General features: G+C 32.9%; 1 protein-coding gene across 5 annotated transcripts in view; it reads right to left on the reverse strand.

Annotated features, from left to right (window-relative positions):
- The window catches only part of DIP2 (disco-interacting protein 2), an 86482-nt gene extending 61797 nt beyond the window's left edge, over positions 1-24685 (reverse strand). For all 5 annotated transcript variants that reach the window (XM_073074711.1, XM_073074710.1, XM_073074708.1 and 2 more), the window contains exon 1: positions 24476-24685. In XM_073074711.1, coding sequence (XP_072930812.1) covers positions 24476-24560 — 85 coding nt within the window. In that variant the 5' untranslated portion in view covers positions 24561-24685. The remainder of the gene's footprint in view (positions 1-24475) is intronic.
- Positions 24686-26221: the final 1536 nt, after the last annotated feature.

A 26221-nucleotide genomic window follows, 5' to 3' on the forward strand; every position in this document is an offset into this window, starting at 1 on the left:
CGGGTGTAACCATTGTGTTTGAAACGTTGTATCTAAGAGTAGATAAGATTTTATTGTCCTAGTTTACATGGATAGGTGTCACAAAATTTAGACGCAGAGCTATGCATCCACCGAAATCAGGGAATGCACGCAATTCCAGGGACGCATGCAACGTTTCAGGGTGTTTTTTCTCTCTATCATTACTTTCTCTCATTTTTAATTTAATAAATTTCGTTTTTGTAACACCAAGTAAACAGACCAGAAAACGTCAAGCGAAACTCGCACGCCCATATCCTGGAGACATTAAGATAAGTTATTACAACAATAAATTAAAGCCATAAAGGAATTTCAGCCAATGAACATGAAATACAATCGTTTCAAATAGAAATGTCTCAAATCGCTAGGTACTGCAAAAGCTCGTGTAATAATTAATTTTCTCGGAGTCGCTAGGTTGTATGTAATTGTAATGCGCCTACATTACATAATCATCTTATAACATCCAGTAGCACATTTTTGTTATTTTTTGTAACGTAAATAGACAAGTATTTGACTGATTTGAAATTAAAGAAATAAATCAATAAAATAGTAATATCTTAAAATATTAATGAAGTTAATGTTCAACATTTGCTATGTACAACCTGACGAGCCATGGCAAACAAAAATATTTTTTCTTCATAATATATCGACAGCCACGGCCTGAGTCTGCGCAGGTATGTGACGTTGGTTAAAATTCGTTAATGCATATTATATAGAACAACACTATTTAGTCTGCCACAGCACACGTCTGACACGCTTTATGCCTGTACATGTAAATGAACTTTAAGAAAATGCGAACCAAATCTATAAGAAAAGAAAAAAGAATAACGGAAAACTGTAAAGTTTAGCAGCAGATAAATAACATTTAGGTATTCTTCCCTTAACAGCTAAATTTATAATCCACTATACAACAGCGATAGTAACATAAAACTTTAGAGCAATTTATACCAACCACATCCTAAATTTTAGCTTAGTTTATAAATTTTATATATAAATTTTAGTAGTAACTTAATTTTAGGCAAATTACGTACTTGTAAATATGAACCTGAGTGTAGACACACCTGTTGTATTTAAACAATTTGATAGACATATTTAAGATAGATCAAAATATTTATATTTAATATAGCCTTAAGAATATTGCAATTATTTCAATACAATTCTTCGTCTGTATTATTCAGTCATAAAACTTGGTCGCTTACCTCCTTTTTAATATTCTAGGAATATGGACGCAGCTAAAACTCTTTGTAATTCGACAACAGGTGCCGCAGCTGTGCCAGCTTTACATGTACAATTACTTCCAATTTAACATATATTAGAAATACTTACAAAGTTAACGATGTATGTACTTTGCAAGTTAAATAGAACTCGAAAAGGGGAACATTCTAACTGTTACTAATTAGTATTCCTAGTCGTCATTTACATAATTATTACACTCGAGTCTCTCAGTTAATCAAGGTTGTTTTAATGTCTTCCTTATTGATAAAATAAAATACCCAAGAGTTGAAAAAAACTTCGGAAGACCTTCAAACGTGTTACGCCGGTACTTGTCGGCATTTTATGTTCGGTTTAGACTACTATATTAAGCTGAATATTTTTTGAAGTAAAAGGTAAATATAGTGAACTTTCCGTGGGGAATTATCAATAGCTTCTTTAACCTATTACTATCTCACCACTAGGCTAGTCACTTTTGAGGTCGTAGTCCAAAAAGCTGGTAGGAATCGCACACTTTAGATGTTAAGAAGATTCTAACAGATAGGTGATCCCAAAATAGTTTCCTTTGCCGTTGAATCAAATAATAAATAATTAAGTTATTTAATAAATTATGAACACTATGCCTGTAATAATAATCTCGGAGCTCCACGTTACGCTTAATTAATATTCCCTATTCGCAATAAATCATTAATTGGGATTTGCTTAACGCTGATGTACTTACAATTTAGTTTTGTGAACTTTAGTCTAAAAGTCCATTGGTAGCGCGGTCATTCCCATTACAAGATCATTTTTCACGATAAACAAGACGCAAGGAGTCGCCTAATGAAGAGTTGTGAAGATTCCTGACCTGTTTCAAAATATAGGCCAACGTGTAATTATAGTTGCCTCAATGTCTATATAATCCAATTCGAACAATCATCTTAATTTTTTGATTCCTGGGATGCTAAATTTGCTTTATAGGTACGTAAATATATTAATTACGCAACACTCATTAATTAAAGTTTCAAGTTATGTAAAAATAATAACAAACAAAAAAGGCTTAATTGATTTAATTTCGATTAATACAGAAACGTATTTTACTGAGTCATTTAATACGACTTACCTTGAATATGTTATGTTGCAAAATTAACAATTGGTTAGTATTAAATAAACTTGAACGCACCACGTCCACTATTGAAATGATACATACAGAAAATGTAATATGACGAAGCCTCGAATACGGTTTCTACAGGATGAAGGATTACAGAACGTTGCAAACTGAATGTATAAAGTTAATTAGTCACTGTAGGTAATTCGTAGTACACAAGTAGGTCGAGTGAACAAATAAATATAATTTGTACTCGTAATTCCGCAGCTTGCATACATTTCCATGTTTATAATTAGCACCTGCTAATCTTTATAGTATTTAGCATGGTTCATATTATTAAATGGGTCATGGTAAGTAGTTGAATGTGTATTGTGTGCAGTGAACCAGCGCTAAATAGGACTGGCGTCGCTACTCCTTGATACTTGTATGCCTGAAGACTTAGTAGAGACGCTTCAAATAAGTATGTCTACCATATCTTTCAAACTAGAACACAGAACCGCGATTACTGTGGTTCTTTTTAAATTACAATTAAAAAAAGGAACCAATTTTGGTTACTTGTGTACTTTGGTTACATTACACATTATACTTGTAATATGTCCTCACTAATTTGGATTTTTTTTGCAATTACAAAACACACAAGTAAAAAATAGTTATTTTTCATTGAAAACAAAACACGCAAAAAATTTAAACGGAGAAATATTACAAACGTGTACATAAAATTGACACCCATATTTATGTGCAAATTGATTGATGTTGTGAATTAATTTTATAACCCAGATGCTATCCAGCTATAAATTAATATACACAAGGAATAAAGTATAGATACTATAGACGATAAGTATCCTAAATTAGAATATTGTAAGTGGTAGGCTAACGCGACGAGGGACGATATCATTCGCTGGGTCGTCGTGTCAACTGCTCAATTGCACATGCCACACGGGTGTTATCTGCACGATTTGTAAATCACTACACTAAGTTACAACAAGGTTAGGAAACTAAGATGTTATTATACTAAAATTGTGCATATCGCTGCGATATTACTACTAATTACTGCAATAAATTTGCTTACGTGTTTTATGACTTTAATAACATTTTATCCGCATGTCCCAAAAGTTGGTTAATAGTATTTAAGTATACGCACTATGTGTATATTTATATAAATATCATTGGTATTGGCATTGGTATCATTATGATCCATAATAAAGTTTTGGTTAAATTCTGACGACAATTATACCTCATACTCGTAATTTATGAAGTATTGCAATTTGTTCCTTCTTGTTTATTTGTATTATATATGATTTTCTTTTCCGTTTAATATACCTGGAATTTAGTATAAAATTGCTTTGAGACAGACCACAGATCTCCAAGACTTAATTATATTGTGGTTTGTCCCATTGATAAACATTTTAACCATTGTACCAATGACATTTGGCAGACGGGAACGAAAAGTAAAAAAATTATAACAATATCATTGCTATCAGCTTAAAAAACCGATTCATTATCTGACTAATGTTTGTTATTAATAACAACATCTACTGAACACTACAAATTGCAATTTAATAACACTATTTGCATACTAGAAATTGTCGAATTTCGATCTTTGGCAAGCAAAATTTGAATAGATTGAGAATTAATAACGGCGGAAAACGTTTTCAGGGTGGGAAACCATGCATATATGTATGTGTATTCTTTTTTGCCGGCCGTAACGGCAACGTACACAGAATACACAAAACATGTTCTTTTGTGCATTTTATGGCACAGAACCCTTTGAATGATATAAGTTTCATTCCCCTTCTTCCGTTATAAATACTTAAAAGTGTACCACAAGCTTCGGGTTCTACGTATTAATGTAAAGAAAATAAACGACAATGATAATGACAAACCAGTGTCATTCAAAAGGTTTCAATACCTCGCACATGTGGAGTTAATAAAAAATAGCTCATCAATCAAGTTCTTCGAGTGTTATCGTGACGACATAAATACATTCCAATAAAAGAGTTACAGAGACCAATTTATTGACATTAATGTAAAGAAAAATTATTAGGAATATTTTTATAATTACCATATACACAGTTCAAAGTATTGATGCTTAACTAAAATTTGAACGAAATTCAAGTGAATTAATTTATTATAATTATTGATAAGCACTTATCCCGTTTTAAACGATAAGGCGTCGCAAGGCTCATCTTCAAGACACTATTATCAACAATTTCAATACAATAATACTGAGTTATAATTATAACAATCAATTAAACGAAGGAATAATAATAGGAAAGGAATAATAAAATCAACTGTCACTTAAGTTCTGGTACCTATACTCTACAGTCAATAATACAATGCATTGGTGACATGTACTAAATATGTGCAGCATTGTTTGCAGCGGGTTGACCTGAATTTTAAAACTGACTTCCGATTTTTATAGCTTCATTATATGCAACCGTTGTCCGCCGCATGTGATCGTTAACGTTTTTTTTGTAGTCTCTCCCAGAACAAACTTTTTTAAATTGGATGTTTATTATAAGTTTGGGCAGCCATCTACCTGTTACCCGACATTTCTTAACTTAAAACAGTTTTTAAGCCAATATACCTGTACCTATATCCCGTTTATATTTATGTCATGATTAATAACGAACGTGGCTTCGTTATGATAATTTCATTTACGTATCAAACCAGAGCACGAAGCGATTAATCCATCAAATAATACTGCCGTTTAATATTTTAAACATCATGAATTGCATTACGGTTATTACGATTTAAGCGTTCCATGGTTCCACTTTATGGTTTAATTGCTAATATTGAGGTTACATTAAATTCCATATCAATGCTAACCGAGCTTAATACTACTGCAGATCAGTTAATCGACTGAAAAGTAAACAGTGCCATTCGTATATTCCCCAAAGGCAAACTACACGTAATAGTGCATTTTGATGTTATCAGTTAATGGGAGTATCTCTGGCAATTCAACTGCGAGGAGCATGTGTGTAGAATGCGGGTGCGGCGAGACGTAGCTTTGTTTAGATACAACAGTAGCTAGATTTACATGTACGTGTGTCACATAGACGAATGATTAATTCTGTACGTTCAGATCAGTGCACCCGTCCAATATTGACGTCCAGTAAACATGGTCCAGGTTGATGAAATACTCACAGACGATAGCGCTGTGGCGTTAATAAACCCTTTGACGCGCACTAGATAGATGGTTGTGGTAGATACAGCACATGTCAAACCAAAAATGTACGCAAGGTCGCTTTCATTTTTTATATGGAATACACACCGTAGAGAGCATAGTAGCGTCAGCGTAGAACCGATAAGTGCGAGAATATAGATTTAATACGAATTTTAAAATTCAATGCGGCAATATTTTTTGCTTTTCCGAAGTTTCTATAGGTACTGTGTAGTCAAAGAAATGTGAGCAATGATTTTGTTTATTATAGAAATGGCGGACATTGTGTGGCAACATTATAATAATCTTATATATAAAATTCTCGTGTCACAATGTTAGATACCGTACTCCTCCGAAACGGCTTTACCGATTTTCACCAATTTATATATGCATATTCAGCAGGTCTGAGAATCGGCTACTATCTATTTTTCATACCCCTAAGTATCCCTAAGGGTTGTTCACCCTTAACATTTTTTATTTATATGACAACACAACGTTTGCAGGGTTAGCTAGTAATCTTTATAAAATGACAATTTGAAAAAATTAAAATTAAAATATATAAAAAGGCAAATCCTGTCTTTCCTATTTGGAGTTGCATTTTTTGTGTCATATCGGCCCGAACGAGCGATAGGACGGCTAAGATAAACTTCCCAGATAAGATTTAATACCCAGAATTCGTTTGTCTACATTGCGGTAATTTATGAACGGGGATGAGTAATAATCGATAATATTAGAAACTGGCATGTTTGGGTTATTGTTCATTCTCATGACCAAAGAACACAGGGACGTAGCAATAATAAGTACGTTAGTTCGTGCTAATAAATTAAATATTAAAAGATATTTTTAAAACAAGCTTTGTAGTAGCATTAATTGGTAGAAAATAATTTAATTTGGTACATATATAATCGAGTATCGTGCGGCGTCCGCCATATTAGATTTGGAATAATGTCACTAAACTTTAGTGACCTCATTCATTATCATCCAAACCAAATATGCAAAATATCAGCTCAATAGTTTGATGTTAAGTGCTTTCAAATTCTACTGCAGGACTTGAATAGTGGGTAAAATACGACTATTGATTTCTTAGTGTTTAATTGCCTAGATGGTTTTCCCTACTAATCTACACCTTACCATTTCCACTTGTCTGTTCCTTTAATGGTCGGTAATTACCGTTCATTTGCGGCGATCACAACTCCTTCAGTTCGGTGTTAAAAATAACTCAACATTTTTAACATTTTAAAACAAGAAGGTCAACCTTTTTGGAATGTTTCCAACTTATTTTCACGATGAATATCAAATGTTAATTATATCCAATTAAGAGTGAATAGATTTTAAGGTTTAACTTTAAAAGCTAACTGAGCTCTAATTACATTAAAATAAAAAAATATATATTGAATTCATAATAGACATAGTAGTTTCAATAGAGGAATTTACTGTACGTATTTGAAGAAAACCCGAGTGTAATGTAAGTTCACTAGATATATTAATTTAGTTTATAACAGAATTTCCGAGTATACGGATTAAAACCGGTAAAATTTAAGCCGAGTTCAGATTTTAATCTAAATGTAATATTAAAATGTATTTTCATCTGAGGTCGTGTGTGTACTGTGAACGGTCCTTTTGTAACTTTACTTGAATGTACTTGTCGTCGTAGCCAACCATTACTGTCCTACTGCTGGACACGGATCTCCTTTGAGAGTGATTTGGAAAGAGTGAGAGGGATCTGACCATAGCCCTCCGCGCTGGTCAAGTTATACTTGCTAGACTTTAAACAACATTAAGAACTTTTTTTAGGAACTCTCAAGCCTTTATGTTTTCTTATGATGTTTTTCTTCAACTATATTTATAATTAAGTCCTAATACGCACATAACTTTAAAACATCAAAGTTACGGAAGGGATTCGACCGCGGACCCACTGATTGCGAGGTTGAATTTCGAATCACTGGGCTATCGCTGCATGCACAACCACTATAGGTATATGAATGTATTCATAATAAATGTTCAACATTATGCAACCTGTGTAGACCAAATTTTCTTTGTTAATAGAAATGGAAAATGTCAGGGAACGGTTGAAGACAGCTTTCAGCCGCAAAATTGTTCTAATAAGCGGTATTGGACTATTCCATTATGCTTCATTAAAGTTTCAGTCGGTACCTATAATTCAATAAATTGTATAAAGCCTTCCGATGTTTGTGCTTTATTATGGATACGAATATATTTATTATTCCTTCCTTTAGATATAGAACAGGGGCTAAATATTTTATCACAATAAATGAGTATACTGTTTCGAGAAAGCGTCTTTTAACCTGTCATTTTCAAATTATCTTTTCTTATAATGTTCTCAGAAAAGTAGGAACCATAACGTATTTAAGCATACACGTAGCCCTGAGTCAAATACTTTCGTCTTTACATGTCCTGTATTATGGTTCCACGCACACTATATAATTTTTCCTCATTACAGAGTGCAGATCAACGTTAGTGAGACATACCCAAATCTTCGTTCCATGAAATCAAATCCGAAACCACAGAATCCAAAGACTTCTAAAATTCAACATTGCACATTTTTTCACTCTCAGAAACACATTATATTCGAAAGACTTAACTATATAAATTTAAATAGACAAAAAGTTATAGGAAGTCTTTGGCAAAGTTCTTCACAAAGTAGACTTAAAGTTAAAAAACTGCAAGCGTGGACCGGAAAATATTCAAGTTGGAAACTAGAGTATAATATTTAATATTGTACAAGAACAAGGCGAGCGTCCGTACTAGTTACTACGTTACAGTGAACAAAAAAACGAACTAATAAAACGTGTTAAAAGGAGAGGATGCTCTTAATTACGATCCAAAATAAGTCTAAAACATACTCAACAACAGTATTATGCATTTGTCATAGGCTTAATACATTAAGCTCCAGTTAATCTTGCCGTAAAAGATTAAAAACAGAAAATGAGTACCTCTCTTTCTTATCCAACTACCACACGTTTACTAAGCCTTTGCGGTATTATTAGTGGGTAGTGCATGTGGTTGATATTAATACGCTTTGCAAGAAAATTACAATCTTTTCAACTCTACTCTGAAGGTTGGGGAAATAAACCTCGTATTGAGGCTTTGGTATACAGAGGCAGCGTGCGTGTACGTAAGCTGTGCTATTTAATTCTGAATGTGCACTTCTATTGAATACGTCCTTGAATTACGCCGTGAAAATGGATGGATATTAGGCGTAAGAGCCTACAAAATAACCCTAATAATATAAAAGTGGCGGAAATTTATAATCATGGTTCGAAAGCGACTGTACTCACGCCAGATCTATATCTGCCTTAAGCAATGGTTGTTATTTCTTCTTTAGAGTGCGAATTCACGAGAGGTTTTCAGGCGCCTCCGGACGCGGTCATGGAATAGCTCTTCTATTTCAAATCTCATGAGACTGTAGTTTTGTTCAGTTACGGTGCTGCGGTGGGTATAGAAACACTTGCAAACTTGGCGCATCAGAAACTGATGGAACTAGATCGATATCAGTTTCCCGCAGTTGCAGCGGAACTACAGAAATGGAAACCGTCTTTTACCGACTTTTGATATTCTATTCGTGTCAGCGGTGTCTCGCCGGGTCTGCTGAAGATAGCTTCATGAATACTGAACCTTAAGCATGGTGCCGTAACCGGTGATTTGGCTTAAAGTTTGCGATTGGACAGACAACAAAACTTGTGTTTGAATAAGTTCAAGTAAGACATCAAGACGTTAGATGGCAGATCACAAAGCTATAAGATGGATCTCATGACTGCCAATGTTAGCAATCGGGAAAATTGTTTCAATCATATTTTGAAGTGCTTATTGTGCCCATTACATCATATGCTTTTATAGAAAAATTACTTTGTTCTCGTTTGAACGATGACCGGAAGTCACTTGTGGCGTACCGGCATAGATCTTAACGTTAACAACGTTAGTGATAGGAAAAAGGTTATAAGCAATTCTTTTAAATAATTTTTAGTCTTGATATCAGGCAAATTTATTTCAATAAGCCTACTGACATAACCACGGTAGATTCTGGATATCTTTTGAAGATATCCAGAAAAGAAGGGGAAGGACCCCTTGTCAAAAAATGTAATTTCTAAAAAAGGTCGATGATATCTGCGAACATATTAACAAAACTATCATAACATTGAACTTCGTTACACTAAACAACTATAATAAAAACAACAAGTCAATGTTATATAACTTCATTCGTACCTATTATACGGTAGATAGCGTTACGTTGTAACTTGATCCGACGAGAGAACTTGATCTTAAGCTCAACATTACGTTATCGAACAGTCCTGAAATTATCACAACCATATTAATATTATTGTTTAGGAGGGATTAAAGTATTATATAAGACGAATTTCTTTTAGCCCTACTTCTTGTCAGCAAAAGTACGCAAAATTTTCTCCATCATCTTCTTACATTAAAATTAGAATTTGTTTATGCGTGAAAAAGCGTGGGGTGCTCCATTTGTCAGTTTTCGATAAGCACCCCACGCTTTTTTCACAATTATACCATTTGCTGTTCCGTAATTGATTCTTAGATTGAAAATTATTTTCTGCTTTTTAGTTGATTTTATCATAAAAGCGTGTTTTTAGTTTTTTTGAACTTTATTTATTTTATTAATTTTTAGTATTTGTTGTTATAGCGACCATTATGCATCTTTTGTAAAAAAAAATCAAGTGTCTATCTATTACGGTTTAAGAGATAAGGCCCAGTGATACACGTACAGACAGCGGAGGGTTTCGTTTAACCCTTTGAGTACGGAACCCTAAAAATCATTCTACAAGAGGGCGTTATATCTATATTCTATATTTCCCTATAAACATAGATATGTTTCAGAACATTTAAATTATAGGGAAATAACATTGTTATTTTCTAAACTAAAAATCACGCTATAACAGTTATTGAAACTAAAAAGCAATAATTATTTGCAATATAGTAACTTACGATGAACTTTCTCTAAGGCGCTTGAACAATCTCGCCTCGAAAATCGTTAATCCAGAGGATGTTGATAAGTACCCTTTGAGTACGAAATCCTAAAAACCATTCTATACGAGGGCATTATAGACATGTTTCAGAACATTTGAGTTATAGGGAAATAACATTATTATTTTCTAAACTAAAAATCACGCTATAACAGTTACTAAAACTACCAAAAAGAAATAATTATTTGCAATCTAGTAACTTGCGATGAACTTTCTCTAAGGCGCTTAAACAATCTGGCCTCGAAAATCGTTAATCCTGAGGATGTTGATAAGGACAATGGTACAAAATTATTAAAAACGTGTATTGTCATCGGTTTTTGATAATTCTTCAAAATGTTTAATTAAACTGAAAGTTCAAAGTGGATAGAAATCGGGTTCACAGATTCCGTTACTCTGTTACGTACATACATAGCTTGGGTTGTATGTAACATACATACAACCCAAGCTAATAAAAGCGTGTTAAAAAGGAGAAAACCAAAGGCCACCCTCTCTGGTGCTTACGTTAATATTGACCCCTTATTGAATTAACCGTTGAATTTGCTAACCCATGTCCTAGAGGAAGAAAGTAATTTTCCTAACAACACGGGAGGTAAATATTCGTCTGTCATTATGCAAAACGGGTTCGATTTGGCATGCAGCCTTTATTCGGCTACGAACTAACCGACAACGCGACATAATTTGTGCAACTGACGCGTTGCGGTTCAAATATCGATAACTCGCATCGTGGCACACCGCCACGCTTTGATGAATATTTGAAACTATGCTTCAAAATCATATCTACCAGTGTTTATCTGTATTTGCACGATATCCAAGTAAAAATGTGTACTTATAAGAAATTTGGTCATGGGTGAAACTGTTTATTGGAGTTAATCTTTAAAAACGGCTCAGATGGGACTGAACATTCACATAGGATATTACATAAATAATGTTGATAATGACAGCGTGACAACTAAATATAACAGCGTGTAGGATTTTAACCAAAACCACTAATTTTTAAAACGACATCATAAATTTAAATCTCATTTATACAAAATTGATTTATTCACAACTCTTTTTGAACGTCACCAATCTGCCATAGCCTCGAAAAGAGTTTTCCAATCGAGAAGAAGCGGCGCTAGAATCTCTATATATGTGCGCTTTAGTAGACCAAATAAATATTTTATATAGGTAGATATAATATTCTAATTCACCTTTCCTAAGTTAGATCTTTCCTGTTTAAAGTACACAGAACTCTGGAACAAGCGGAAAACATTAGAAAGGCACCAGCTTCTGAGACTGCTATTATCTAACATTTTCTGAGAATCTCAAGTAGTGTATGAGTCAATTGATGCTTCATGCGTATGTACTATATGTTTGTATACGTAGTAAATAAACAGGAAAATAATAATGTTGCTATATGTTCTTATTTTTAACTATTAATCTACCAAACTCCTATTAAAGAGTTGATAAATAATGGTATTGAGCAATGCGATCGGTCTTTGTAATTCTAGGTGTCGTTAACGAATTATAATTAAATGCATACACTTTATCCAAAAGAAAATGAAATATATGAATATAAACATTATGTACATAAGACTAATTTAAATGAATTAATAATAATTAGATACGGTGAAATAGGTAACACGACCCGTTAATCACTGAACAACACACGAGCAGCGAACCGCTGACTCACTGTCAACTACTCGAGTGTTCGTATCTAATCGCTCTAACAGTTGATTTCAACTATTCATATTTTCAGCTGTGCCATACGTTTAAATTACACACTATTCACTACCTAATATTCCCTCAGTGCACATTTTCAAAGCGTTTTGTTTGGTTTTATTTGCTTTAAGAACTGTAAGAGCTTTTTAATCTCGCCTCTACGTGTTACAATAATGGGCATTCTTTTATTAAAAAAACCATTTAGTAAATAGTGGACAGTGCTTTGTTATTTTAGTTGAAATTGTGTAAATTAAGGTTAAGTTGACGGTCTTAAGCAATTAATTAAATGCAATTAAATTACAATGTGAAACGAATATGCTACAATAACGTCGCATTTTACAATAGTTTAGTAATCCTTTATTTTAAGTTTACTGCAGTCAACTGCGAGAACATATAGAAAATCATTTTAGTTTTTGGCTTTTTGAATTTTTTCGTATAAAGAATTGCGTTCGTACAAAATTAATTGTGGGTTATTTGCGCAAAAATATCGAAGCTTTCACACTAAAAGCTTTTGAACCTCTAAGTCGATTTTACTGCTTCATTCACTTTGATATTGTTAAAGCAAAAAAGTTGCATAGTATGTATGTTACATTTAATAAAAAGTTTATAATCGCACTCCACAGAAAATTTAAAATCAAAAACTATAATCCACGTAAACGAAAATTGAGAGCACTTCGGTTTTTAGACGATAATAACATACGTCGAGGCGTCCATTAAAGTCCTTTAGTCCCGTGGGCTTAATAAAGGTACTTCCATCAAAAATTATTTGGTTCATATTCAGTTTTGTACATAGTGAATCTGAATCATACAAATCGCGAGGTAAAATAATGTAACAATAAGTTTTTGTTCAAAAAATATTAATACTTAATGCAAAAATTAATTAACTAAGTCAGTAATCAATCCCTAATTTACTTACACGCAAATATACATTGCATTATTTCCTTAATTTACAAACAATCTATACCAACGACAACTCTCAATCTATATAAACGATGCCATCTGTATACATTATGTACTCCTCTTTTGTTCATTCTCGAGAATGGGAACATTAGCATGAGTTCCCGATGGATTAGTATTGCGTCAATAGAGATGTTAATAGTGGGCAGTACCGACTGTATCTGAGAAATCACACACATAATATATACTGAAATTGGCAATCAATATAATTGATATTTCGTTAATATGAAACCTTATTTCACGTTAAAGAAATACTCGACTTCGTCAAAGATGACTGCTTTGGAGATAGTACTAAAAGTATCTGTATTGAATTTCTAGACACTTCATTAAACTGAGACACTGTTTAATTTTTTTTAAATTCCAAAAAAATAGGTTAGATAAGTGAAACAAGCAAATAAAAATATTACGTCCATATTTATACGTTACCTACGTATGCAATTTTTACTTTTGTCATGTCGAGCTTTAAATATATATACCTAAATTTTACAGTTATGTATATTAGTATTTTCCTTAAACTTATTTCACTTTTTTCTTGATTGCCTTAAGATGAGCAAGCAGAATTTTTTTTAACATTACTTAACTTTGTTCTGTACATCCATGGGACGCATAACTTAAATATGTAATCAAAGCGTAAAATACGTCACTTCAAAGGACATACCTACTATACAACAAAAATATAACTGAAAATAAATACAAACGGGCTTTAAACACTTCAACGCCCGGAAAATATGCAAGAATGGTGAGGGCCCTTTTAGCCTAGAGGCACTTCAATTAGTGCCCCACACAGTCCGTAATTACCAGCGCAGCTAGAATTAAGTTACCTATTAGTAGCACCAATAACCGGTTGGTATCCTCTTCCCTATATCGACATGAAATACTAAATTTATAAACCAACAACAAAGTACAGTCGCGTGCGGATAAAATTATGATATGCAGCTAGAATTGAGTTACCTATTAGTAGCACCAAAACCGGTTCGAATCCTCTTCCCTGTATCGATAAAGTACTAAATTTATACTCTAAGAACTAAGAATAGTAACGCGAGCGAATAACATTTAAAAATATTTTATGTCATCCGTTTCATAATGATTTGGCCAATTTAATTGTTGTTTTACTTTACAGATGATAATGTTAAATGAATGCATGACATGTACCATTGCATTATTATTATTATTGCAACATTTAATCATTAAAAACGTTTTAACAAAAATAATTTTATGTATAAAAATATATCTTCTTTCTACACTAGTTATACGATAGGCAAAGGCATATAAGCACTTTTCGTATATAATAATATTAAGCGACATTGTTAATGTATTAGCAAGCCATTGATTAAATTAAAAGTGAAACGTTTTAAAACATTTTCCAATACGAGTATCCTTACACCGTGATCACATCCCACCCTCGCCAATCTAACGACGTTAGTGCAAAATGAACAAGTGATTTCAAATGCAATCAGGAAATACGAAATGGATTTCCAATCAATAATGCTTCCAGACATTGAGCAAACAATTTTTTAGCTCACGTTGGTTTAAAATTCTAAGTAACTCTTACGTGTTTTACGAATGAAAGTTAGTACAATTTTAAATAAACTGCAGAACTAACTATATTAAATTAAAACAGAACTATTAATAAAGTTACCGTGAACGACCCTACATTTGTAAAAGATTTCAAAGCATTATAGATACCGCTATGTTGATAAGGAAACTACAAAAAATAGTCAAATGACATCATTTAATATTTGTACAAAACAAAGATATGAAGCAAAGGCGAGTATTTAGGATCCTTATCATCTGAGATATAAAATAAAGCTTAAGGGATATTTTAATGTCTGAAATACGAATGTCTGGAACACCTTATTGAAATTTCCGACCTTATAGTCCCATAATCTTAATATAATCTGCTTATCTTAAACATCAGTTATACCGGTACCGCAAATAATTTGCTATGTTTACTAAAGATAAAAATTAGGATTGATTAAAACCGTATACATAATTCAACGTCATAGAAATTAAAAAAAAAACTCGATGAATTAATGATTTCTACCATTGTGATGACAAAGGTTAAATATTAATAATAATCGAATAATTTTCCTCGAAAATTGATTTAGACTTGTCCTATATTTGATCAGCATCCCTATCTGCGGTTAACGCTGCTGTGGGCCGCTTGACAAGGGACACCTACTGACACGAAACCCGTCGATATTAACTATGCAAAGCAAACCTACGCGCAACTACTTCAGATATTCATATTTCATTCAACGTTAGAAAATCTCGGCGCTGTCTGGTGGTAGACCTAAATGTCCATCATGATATTGTTTGTCATCTTGAACATCGTAAACTCATTAAACACTGAATAATTAATGCTTTGTAGAAAAACAGGAAATTGGAGAAGTGGCAAAGGGATGTTTGCTGGGTCCATAGATTAGTAAAGATTACTCACTCCTAACAAGAAAATGTAATGTACTCAGTTTTGAGAATTGAAATTGTTGCGTAAAAAAGTTTTGCCACGTCTCCGTGCTAAAATGTCCCTAAAATATTTGAAATAATTATTTATTTATTATGTAAATTACGCAGTATTAGTTAGTTATTCGTAAATTTTCTCTAAAAATGTTTTTTATTTGTCAAGAATTAAAAAAATGAACTTACTAATAAGCCTTTTATGGCTTCATTCAATTTCAAGGCGGCGAAGTATCTTTACTAATCTATGGCTGGGTCTATTATAAGAAATATTTCCAATGACACGGAAAATATACGTGGGCTGGACAGAAATAGGACAAAAGGACAGAGACTTTATCAGTAAAAAGAAATAAGACTACTTTCATAAAACTAAAGCAGTCGGTAATATCGGCTTTTTCCACTTTTTCATTAGTCTACAGAAAGTTTTTCTCAATATTTTAGAATAGAACTTTCTTTTTTAATGTTTATGATTTTAACATTTCATTTACGTTAATACTGAACGTTGCGTGTTTCGTATGAAAATGTTTTCGTAAGAGAATATTCATATATCGAAATAGAAAACGTTCGCGTACAAAAAAGAAGTAAACAATAATTATAACGTGCAGATTTTTCTTCGCAACGTAAAACGCAAAGCACACGAGAGCCGACGGGATACAGTACTCGTGTGTTTCAATTATGATTTTTTGTTGACTGATTTTTATCTACCAAAAATTCAAATTTCATATTGATACAAATAATCTATGTTTTGTGTGGTTACCTTACCACCATTTATCGATTTATTTGAGACATTCGAACTTCATCCTCAGGGATAGTAAGGCATCTGTGACCAACCTCTAGTTACCAAACAGACATTAATTTTATCTGGGCATGATTGGGACGGCAGCGACTTAAATTTAGGTGGACTGCATGCTCGTTTGCTACTTCAATGTTATTAAAACAGTCGGTTAAAAAGCGTAGTTAAAAATCAATATCGTAACATTGATTAGCCATAGAAACCAACATTTTAAATTAGCATTTAATTATACAATGGAAGTTTCAATGAATACAAAGAATTCAGTTACACGCCGAAGGCAGCGATGCAGATCCCACTCGGATACCGGGATCCGGGATGTATTTACCTGTGCTGCTCATTCGGAGCATGTGTGCTTTAATGTTATGCTAGTGTGCGTTTGTGCTCATTAGTTTAGATAATGTCATGTAACCTATATTATTAGCTAGCGCATATACGATTTAAAGCCCTCGATGCATAAACTTTTATATGTTCATTACTGCTTAAAAGAAGCGAAAGAATTTGTTTGTTACTTATGAGTCCATTTTAATTTAGAATCGCCTTAGAAAAATATATTATTTTTAGAATATTTAGATGTGATCGTCTATGATCTTTGACAGTCTTAACAATCTTTTCATTTGGTAATACAATTGTATTTAAACCAAAATGATGACACTAAAACGTCGTAAATTAGACCAAAGTTACGGGATCTCGAAAAACACGTATGTAATCATGAGCGCAAATAAGTCGATCCAGTTAGAACTCTATATTGTTACAGTTTTTATTTAAATTCCAAAACGTTCCGACTTCGATTTCTCTTTATTTATTTCATTACGCCCTTTTATTTGGCGAGATGAAACCTCACAATAGATTGTCATTCACAGCTTTCAATAAACACGCTTCCACAATTTACGCAACATTATTTATTAGGAACTTGCGAAATTGTTAGCGAACACTCACGTAAGATTAGCAGTTGTGCGTAGGAGAGAGTGTTGTTTATGTGACTGAACCGTCACAAAGGAATAGGAAGAATAACTTGGAATGCTAATATTTTTAAAGGCCTATATAACAAGGTTTGAAATTTACCTACCACTATTTTTGCGCTACTGTCTCCCATGTTTGTAAGGTTTTTAAGGATATTTTACTAAGTTCTATCACCACCGTTAACCTGTACACCTCTTTCTACGATATTTTAACGCAACATACAAAAAAAAATACCCAAAAAGAATTACAAAAAATAAACACATTCATGGTTATTAAGATTTATGCAATTATGTAGAGTCAAATAAAAATGTGATAATAACACATACATTTCAGAATGAAACAGGAGCAACAGAAGGTAAATAATCTGCAATACAGGGCAATGGTGGAGCACAATTTTTTTTGATACTATAAAAAAAGCAGAGAATAGTTTTGTAAAAATAAGTCAAAGCTTTTTGGAATTCAAAGAGAAAATCGGGCTGTGGCCGATAAACGATAAATTTTATGGATCGCGTAACTGAATTAATGGACATGTATGTGTGAGAGTTTCTCAAAATGTTTGATAGAGGCCATTTGTGAGTGATACGGGCCTACAATGGGGCGGTGATTTCGGGGGTGGTTGATGTGTGTTTTACTAAATAACCTAAATAAGACGTGGGTGTCACTAGCTTTACGGGGCGTCTTTTTTCGCAGACTTGTTTTATTATTTTTGTTCAATATATTTTTATTTTAGGCGACATATGATGGGCGTTAGAGAAAATATTGTTCTGAAAGTGGGTGATACACGAAACAAGTTAAAGAACATTTGGTTTAATTTTATTCAAGTCAAATATCACTGATTTTTGTTATTATGTACCTACTGTTACACATTACTAAAAGACAGTGTCGATATCGAGTTAATACATGTACGCAACCCTTGTCTAACTGCTGTGGGTCTATTATTTATAAAATAGGAGTAGCAGACGAACGTGCAGTCCACCTGATAGTAAGGGGCTACTGCCGCCCATAAACATCTGTAATCAACCTCAGATAAGATTAGTTTACTACCTGGGATCAGCCGCCGATGCGCCGTTACCCCTGAGGACTAATCTGGGATGCCTCTAAAAGTATGTATCCCTTACCACACCCTTCAAACCAGATCGCAGAAGCGGTTAACACTGTTGTTATTAGGCAAAAATAGGTGAAGCATTGTTGTCGCCGGAATCTAACCACTGAGGGTTCTTCCACCTTCCAACTCTCTCCTAAAACTTTGGGAAACCTCGAGGGTGTTAGTGCCTAACACAGGCCGATTGTCTCCAAACCGAAGATTGACAACTGTCCTATGACAACAACCGGGACCGTTGACTCAACGTCCAAAGCAAGGTAACGTGGCTTAGCCATTAGCGGTCACCCATCCAACTTCCGACCCTGCCCGACGTTGCTTAACTTTGTACGACGCTTGAAATGTACACAAGCCGCCAGGCCACAAGCAATTTAATTAAACCTGTATGCTCAAATTACTTAATGTTCTTAAGGGTGTATGAAGTTTGTGAAATATAAAACAACCTTACTCTTTCTAAATTGAATCTATGCCCAACCGTGGCGTTATAAATATACCATCATTGCAAAGTTGAGTTGCGAATATGAAACTAGGTCTTGCAGTCATAGTATTAAATTCAATTTCAATCCCCTTTGTTTTATTTCTATGAAAGACTGTAAGATATTGAAAACTATATTCTAGAAAGAAACAAACATCGCAAACAATCTAGGTCATACTACATACATAAACTAAATATATCTAACAATATGTTACTACTCATATCATACGATTAAACTGGTACTTATAACATACTTGCGAAAATATATATATTCAAATAAACAAAATTGGGGTGGCTGTGTATAATCTTAAAATAAATGCAAATATAATTATAGTAAAGGGTATTTATCAATCTTAGAAAATGCTGAACTAATTTTGAAGGAGGAATTTGATCGGATTTTACAAACTTTAAAGCGAAATAAGGCACTTTTAAGTACAAAATAGCTAGGATTCCTCTTGGAAATTTAAAATCACGTACGAGAGCGCGCGCTTGGAATCCCAGGGGTAAGCTCGTTTGAAATAAAAAGCAAATATCACATACAACGAGTACAAATCGCGCTGAAACATCGGAGCTTCAAGGCAACATTTCTGGCTTTCGCATTTCATAGCAGTGTTCAAACACCAGTGACGCGAACGCTGAACGCTAGTAGGTGTATTAAATTGATGTCAATTATTGTAGTTCCTACTCATGTCCACGGACATTGCGCTTGCGCATGTTTTACGCACGCGCACTATCAAACACGTAGGCGCACAAACAAAATATTTGTTTATATAATGCACGCCGCAAGTTGTAATCACAACGTAAATACAGTTTTACTGTTTAGTTTACTTATTGTCCTCCTTGTCACTCGTCTGTTGTAAATGGAGTCAGTGGTATGCAATAAATAACGAAGCTATAATTTAGAGCTTCGCCCTTATTTATAATTTCAATCATAATTTATCAAGTTATATAGAAATTAATTGTAATGCTATAAATAAAAGTGGATACGCTGGAGTTACGTATGAAACCTTTAAATATATTTATCGATAACGATAATGTTACTGCTCCAATACACTGATAATGGAAATGTGCTTTTGCGTAGAATCCGTTGTCAAAGCTCGGTTCCGACGCACAAAGGTAAGGGATTTCTAGTTCAGAAATGGCACATTTTATTTATGCACAGATAAATTCTTAAAGCTCGATATTATATGTCGACTGCATATTTTATAAATACTATGAAGTTTAATTATGTTACAGAATATTTACAGGACAAATACATATCTATACTAACATTATAAAGAGGAAAACTTAGTTTGTTTCTTTGTTTGGTTGTAATGAATAAGCTCAAAAACTACTGGACCGATTTTAAAAATTCTTTCACATTCGAAAGCGACATTATCCACGAGTAAACATAGGCTATATTTTATATGAAATATATTTGATAAAGAGATTTTGAGGCGCTAAAAAGTTTGCCGGGTCAGCTAGTATTAGATATTAGTTTAAAGTTTGTAATATTCGTATTTTTTTTCAAATAGCCTAAAGTTTAGACAGTCTGAACTTGAATATGTACTAGACATATTATTCTTACATTTCATACCTTTATTTCTTTAAATATTTATAATATAATCTTAGAGTTTGTAGTTTTACAGTCGTAGTCATCAAGTTTTTCTTCAATATCAATTTAGTTTTATGGGTAAAAAATTTAAGTTATGGCAAACTTGTGGTGAAATCAATCTAACTAACGAGATGTCGAAGAATGTAAAGTTAAATTAGATTCACTTTAAAAGATCTACATCTTCTGGAAAACGAGAGAGAACTTTAACTAATGTGATTATACAAAAGAAGTAAAAATCAGGCATATTATCGCCCAGATATTTTCAAGTAACTTCAAAGAGAATAGAGACCAACACGAAACCACTCTCACCCGTTGTTATACTTACAGCCCAAGAGGACTAGCATCCGTTATTAACAATCGATCTATCCAAAGTGTAGTCTAACAAAGATCAACATTTGACAATTTCTTTGCTAGGAAAAGATGGATAAATTTAATAATATAGGGAGTAACTTCGAACGTGTTATTTATGCACAAAGTCCTAATACATATTCAAACGAGTAAAATAGAGTGAATAGAGCTTTTAGAATAGAAGTAGGTGTGGCGTAGTGCCGTTGTAAGCCGAAAAGCTCTAACACCTTCATTCTATGCTAATCTTACTTTCAAACAAACTGACGGCTTCACTAGAATCTGCGGATTTCATTTAAAACTTTTTCAATATGATTATTAACAACGTCATTTTATGCCATAGTTATACGAAAAACAAACCAAGTGCAAAATTTCGTTTTTAAGTAGTAGCTGTATTGTTGTCGCGAGTAGCCGCGGAAGAGCATCGAGATTATTTTCCGTGTACCTTTTTTGTGGCCATTATAGTCTCGCCTTCAGACTTAATTTTTCATTTTGTACGGTTTTACAGTGCTTCTGATTAAAAAACAGGTATGAGATTTATACATTCATTACTTATAGTTAGAACTTTATTACAAAATCTTATTGTCTTGCTCTTATCCGTTTAAAATAATTACCTACTAATTATACTACTTAATAGGAATTACCTACGTTTAAAGTGGTTTTATTACTAGCGGTCCATTCATGTATTGTGTTTACCTTGTATACCATGACTTTCTCTGTCAGACTTAAATTTTCCGGGTACACTGCTTACAGATACGAGTGTTCGCTGTGATCGAAATTCTTTAATAAAGACAACATGAATTTGTTGTTTCCAATTTATATTTGATAACTCTACAGCTCGTAAGTAGCTCCCAAATATATAATGGATATGTATAAAAATAATAGGAAAAAGATAATGAATTGTTTTTTCTTTGCCTATTTGTATAAAGGTTGATTTACCAGTAAACGTTTATAATTTAATAATATTTATAGTTTTGTAGTCGTATTGAGACATTCTCGTTTTGTACAATTTTTTCTAGTAACATCGCAAAACTTAGTTCTGTAATAGAGTATTTGAAGATTCATGTCATGCGCACCTAGAAGATTAATATGGCACTTCACGACTGAGTAATGACTAGGCTATGACTAAGGACTAAAGATAGATAAAATAATTTTAATTTATGTTATTGGTGTACTTGTATGTAGCTAACAACCTAGATGTTTTAAACTGCTCCTATATAGCTGTGACGGCCACTGTGTTTTATATCACGCATATTGCCAAAAATATATTTAGAACACTGTGTAACATCGTTATAACGGCAAGATCAGAGGTTCGAGACACCTATTGTATTATCTTTAGGAGATCTAATTTAAAATAAATTTAATACATAGTACGTACCGTACAAGTTTCGTTATCTATTAATCTCACACGAAACATTTGTACAGTCTGTTTATTGGTTGTTCTTCACTTAGACAAATCCAGATAAATTGATTTTATTTAACCTATTTCTAATCGTACTATCGCTCTAAAATTATGCAAGCGTCTGTGATTCGGAAATCGCTACAATGATTCAATAGTAACAAGCTCATTTGATCATGCAAGAGATGGATAATGGAACTTTTCAATTACTAACTAGTCTAAATCTCGTGTCGGTACTGAATTGCCTAATGCACAAATATGAATACTAAATGTTGTTACACGCAAGTAAAGTTTTACTGCGTTTAAAAATATCGTACAAGGATCAAATAATAAGACAATTTTGAATTGTTCAACTTTATTGCAATATTCCGTCTTAGTCTCGAAGCGCTTTTTACGATTAATTAGGCAGTTTGAGAAGCGATTGGAGCCACAAGTCCACGGCACGGGGCCGCGGGCTTAGTCAGAGCGCTCCTCGTCACGACGACAAACGGGTTTGTGTTGATGCGTCATGCTTTCTCAATAAAACGACCTAAGTGCGGTTGAATAAGTTGACTTGTAAATCAGGTAGATAGGGTTTATAGGCCTACCACGCATCCGACACGGTGGGAGTGGCATAAGCATTATTTGAAAACAGATTTAAGGTTTCTTTTAATATTAAAGTGGGTGAACGCATGTAACTGTTTAAGATTTTATTTTATGAAAACTAGTACTTCAGAAACAGCCGAGTGGCCATGTTTTCTTAGAATGCGCAAGCGCAATGGCGAGCTAGGAGTTAGGTATATTGGGATTGGTAAATTAATAGGGGGAAGGGATATTGAAACGTATTATTTGTTAAATACATATTACGTTTTATCATACAACAAAAGGAGTAAATCTTACAGCAGAGCAGCAACAGCGTGCGCGTGGGCGGATGTTTTGCGTTTTTCCAATTAAATAAAACAAACAAAAAAGGTTCGCGTAGCATGCATAGTTACATAAAACAAAACAGAAAAATACGGTAATAAAAACAAAAATATATGAGAATAAAACAGTAATTGTTGATAACATAACCTGTAGATGTATATCTTTATTATGCAGAGGATTATATAAAAAGTATTAAATAGAAGAGGTGACTCATAATAGTAATAATAAATTGTATAGTTACATGAATGATGAGCACAACATCATTTAAGGACATCTGAGTAATTAATTCAGTTTAATTATACATGCATTTCAGGCCAACAATTAATGTTTTTTTTTAGGATTATCAGTTTGTTACACAGACTACAACAATGTTAAGAATTTGTTATCAGTTTATTTTTGATTTGTATTAACTAACAGGGCAGGAACCATTGAACGAAATTTTCAATGCTTAATACACATTAATGTAAATATTTTGAATATTTAAAATAATAACAGAGTTTTCTATAGTTTATTTAGTTTATTTTAAGCTGACAAATACGATACTTAAAGAAGTGTTTATAAAACTTGTATGAAATTAAAATTTTGGAGTAGTTAAAAAGGTAAAAATCTTTTTGAGTACATTAAAAGATTAATTTGCTATATGTAATATAAGCGGAAGAAAAAATACGAAACAAATACCTGAACTGTTGTTAATACTATTCCACATGGTGGTTCCAATGGGTTGGTTTTATGCAAATGATTTATGAGTGATTTGTTCACAAAGGAGTGACAACAAACGCTTACGCATAGCACGCTCCGACTAAATAAGCACGTAACTAACTATACAAGGATTATAGGAGACAATGTGAAGCTACTTGTGGAAGCAGTGAATGATATGAGAGCGTCGATAGCAAGACATCGACGAGCGAACCCCCAAGTTCCATTTGGCGAGTTAACTTGTCCAGCGCGTCCTACAGAATCATTGAAACCGCATCGTACACAGAACGCTGCATTCCTTAACAGACGATGTGTGACAATGCATGTAACAACTCGACCGTGAGAATCTACGCTCGATATCATTATCAGAATAACAAGAATTGTAACTTTGCAACTTCTACCGTAATACCATTATTTACCGAAAACATCACATCAGCTGTCATTGATTACGTCAATATTAGCTAAGCCTGTTTTGAAGTATATAAAACTATGTACATAACATAAAACTCGTAAATCGCGGAATAATTTACGCAGTGCTAAAACCGCGTTAACTTCTCAAAAATAGTCTAAATTAACAAATATCGATCTCATAGAACCGCAGACTTGGTGCACTTACCTTCAGACAACTCCAAATCCAACTCCGCCAATTTATCTTTTATTTCATCGGGCAGCTTCGATACGTCAACACTTAAGTCAGCCATCGCGCAAAAAACACTATTTTCACACAAAACAAATAAAATTAACGACGACGGTCCAGAGCACCATCATGCCTCCTGGCCATCTTGAATTCCGAATAATTTCTGGCAGCAGGCTACGACGGCACCAAACTGAAAATGTTGCATTAATCCGCAAGAGGCCGCTATCCAGCGTTTTTGTAGGTTTGTTTTAGATTACAAAATATGAGACTTGTCTATGATATGCATTATTGAAAACAACATAATATTAGAAAAAAAAACCTTTTATTTCACAAAATAGTGTATTTAAACTTGTAAATAAATATTTTATTAAATAATTGCTGAATGAAAAACACATAAATCATATTATTTTAAAACAGATATTAAATTTAGGGTGGCCAGGATAGGGACGATAAAGTATCCCAAATATAATTAATTGTAACAATACTAAGATATATTTATTTTTATTAGTAATTCAGACTATAAAATGATATGGTGTGAATACGTCAAGTATATATAGTTAATAAAAAATAATAGCGGATAAATTAGGCCAGTTCTATTTATACTTTATTTGTTGTCTCCGTATATTAAATTTTCTCATGTTAAGCTACTAAAATAATATTGTGTTACTTACAGATGCGTTACATAAGTTCAAAACCATTGATTTTTTGACTGGTAGTATGTTATAAAAGAAGCGATTAAAAATAGGTTAATAAAGTAGTAAATATAAACATCTTAAACTAGTATACATACGGCAAGGAAGCATAATTGTTACAGCACAAAATATACCAATTATCTGAGCATATGTGTTTAAACAAGAAATATTTCAGAAGTGTGTTCTTTCACGCCCTACATATTTAATAATAATAATATGATATTAAATTTTGATAGATTAGATTAATATCAATTGATTAATAACGTGGCAAAACAAGCGAATGCAGTGCTTAAAAATATACTTTACTTGCATCATATTATTTTGGGGTTGAGATTTTTCATTTTAATGAAGATTTTCAAAGTGAGAAATCTTTAGAGGCATTGTGTACTTTTTGTCTGTTTTGTTTGTACTTTTTACTGATCAAAAATTCGTAAGACGACATTCCAAACTGAAAAGTCAAGATAATATCTGGTGTCGCATAAAAAAGATTATGTCAATGAGTGTCAGTTTCATGATTTATTTATTATAGGTATTGTATTGTTCAGCTTAGGTTTCGAAAGTTTTCACTTATTCCGGTACTTCCAAGTGCAACCCGTTAATTTATTTCTTAGTACATATTTTATTCATATTTTTTCATTTGTAATTTTATTTAATCACCTATCATGATGAATTATCATGAATATGACCCTCTTTAAACTTTCTACTCTATATGTATGTAGATAATAGTACTGTTAACTTATTGCTACAATAACAATGCTCTATTGTATTGTAAAACATACATTAAATTATTGTATTGGAATATTTTATATATTTAGAATGCAATAAGATTACTATTATTTATTTGTATTAAATACTTCATTCGATACATAATTTTATTTAATAATTTGTATGAAATGAACTTATATTATTACGGATAATGTTTTATTCCAATTTATTATTCATATTATGATCATTAAGACACGATTTATTAAGGCTTACTTTCCTATATAGGGTACTCTACTCTTTGGACTTACTAAATGGAAGCAGTTCACAA

This window comes from Epargyreus clarus, unplaced genomic scaffold, assembly GCF_041222505.1.
Source record: "Epargyreus clarus isolate Ecla_fem2 unplaced genomic scaffold, WU_Ecla_fem_2.2 ptg000007l, whole genome shotgun sequence".
NCBI lineage: Eukaryota > Metazoa > Arthropoda > Insecta > Lepidoptera > Hesperiidae > Epargyreus > Epargyreus clarus.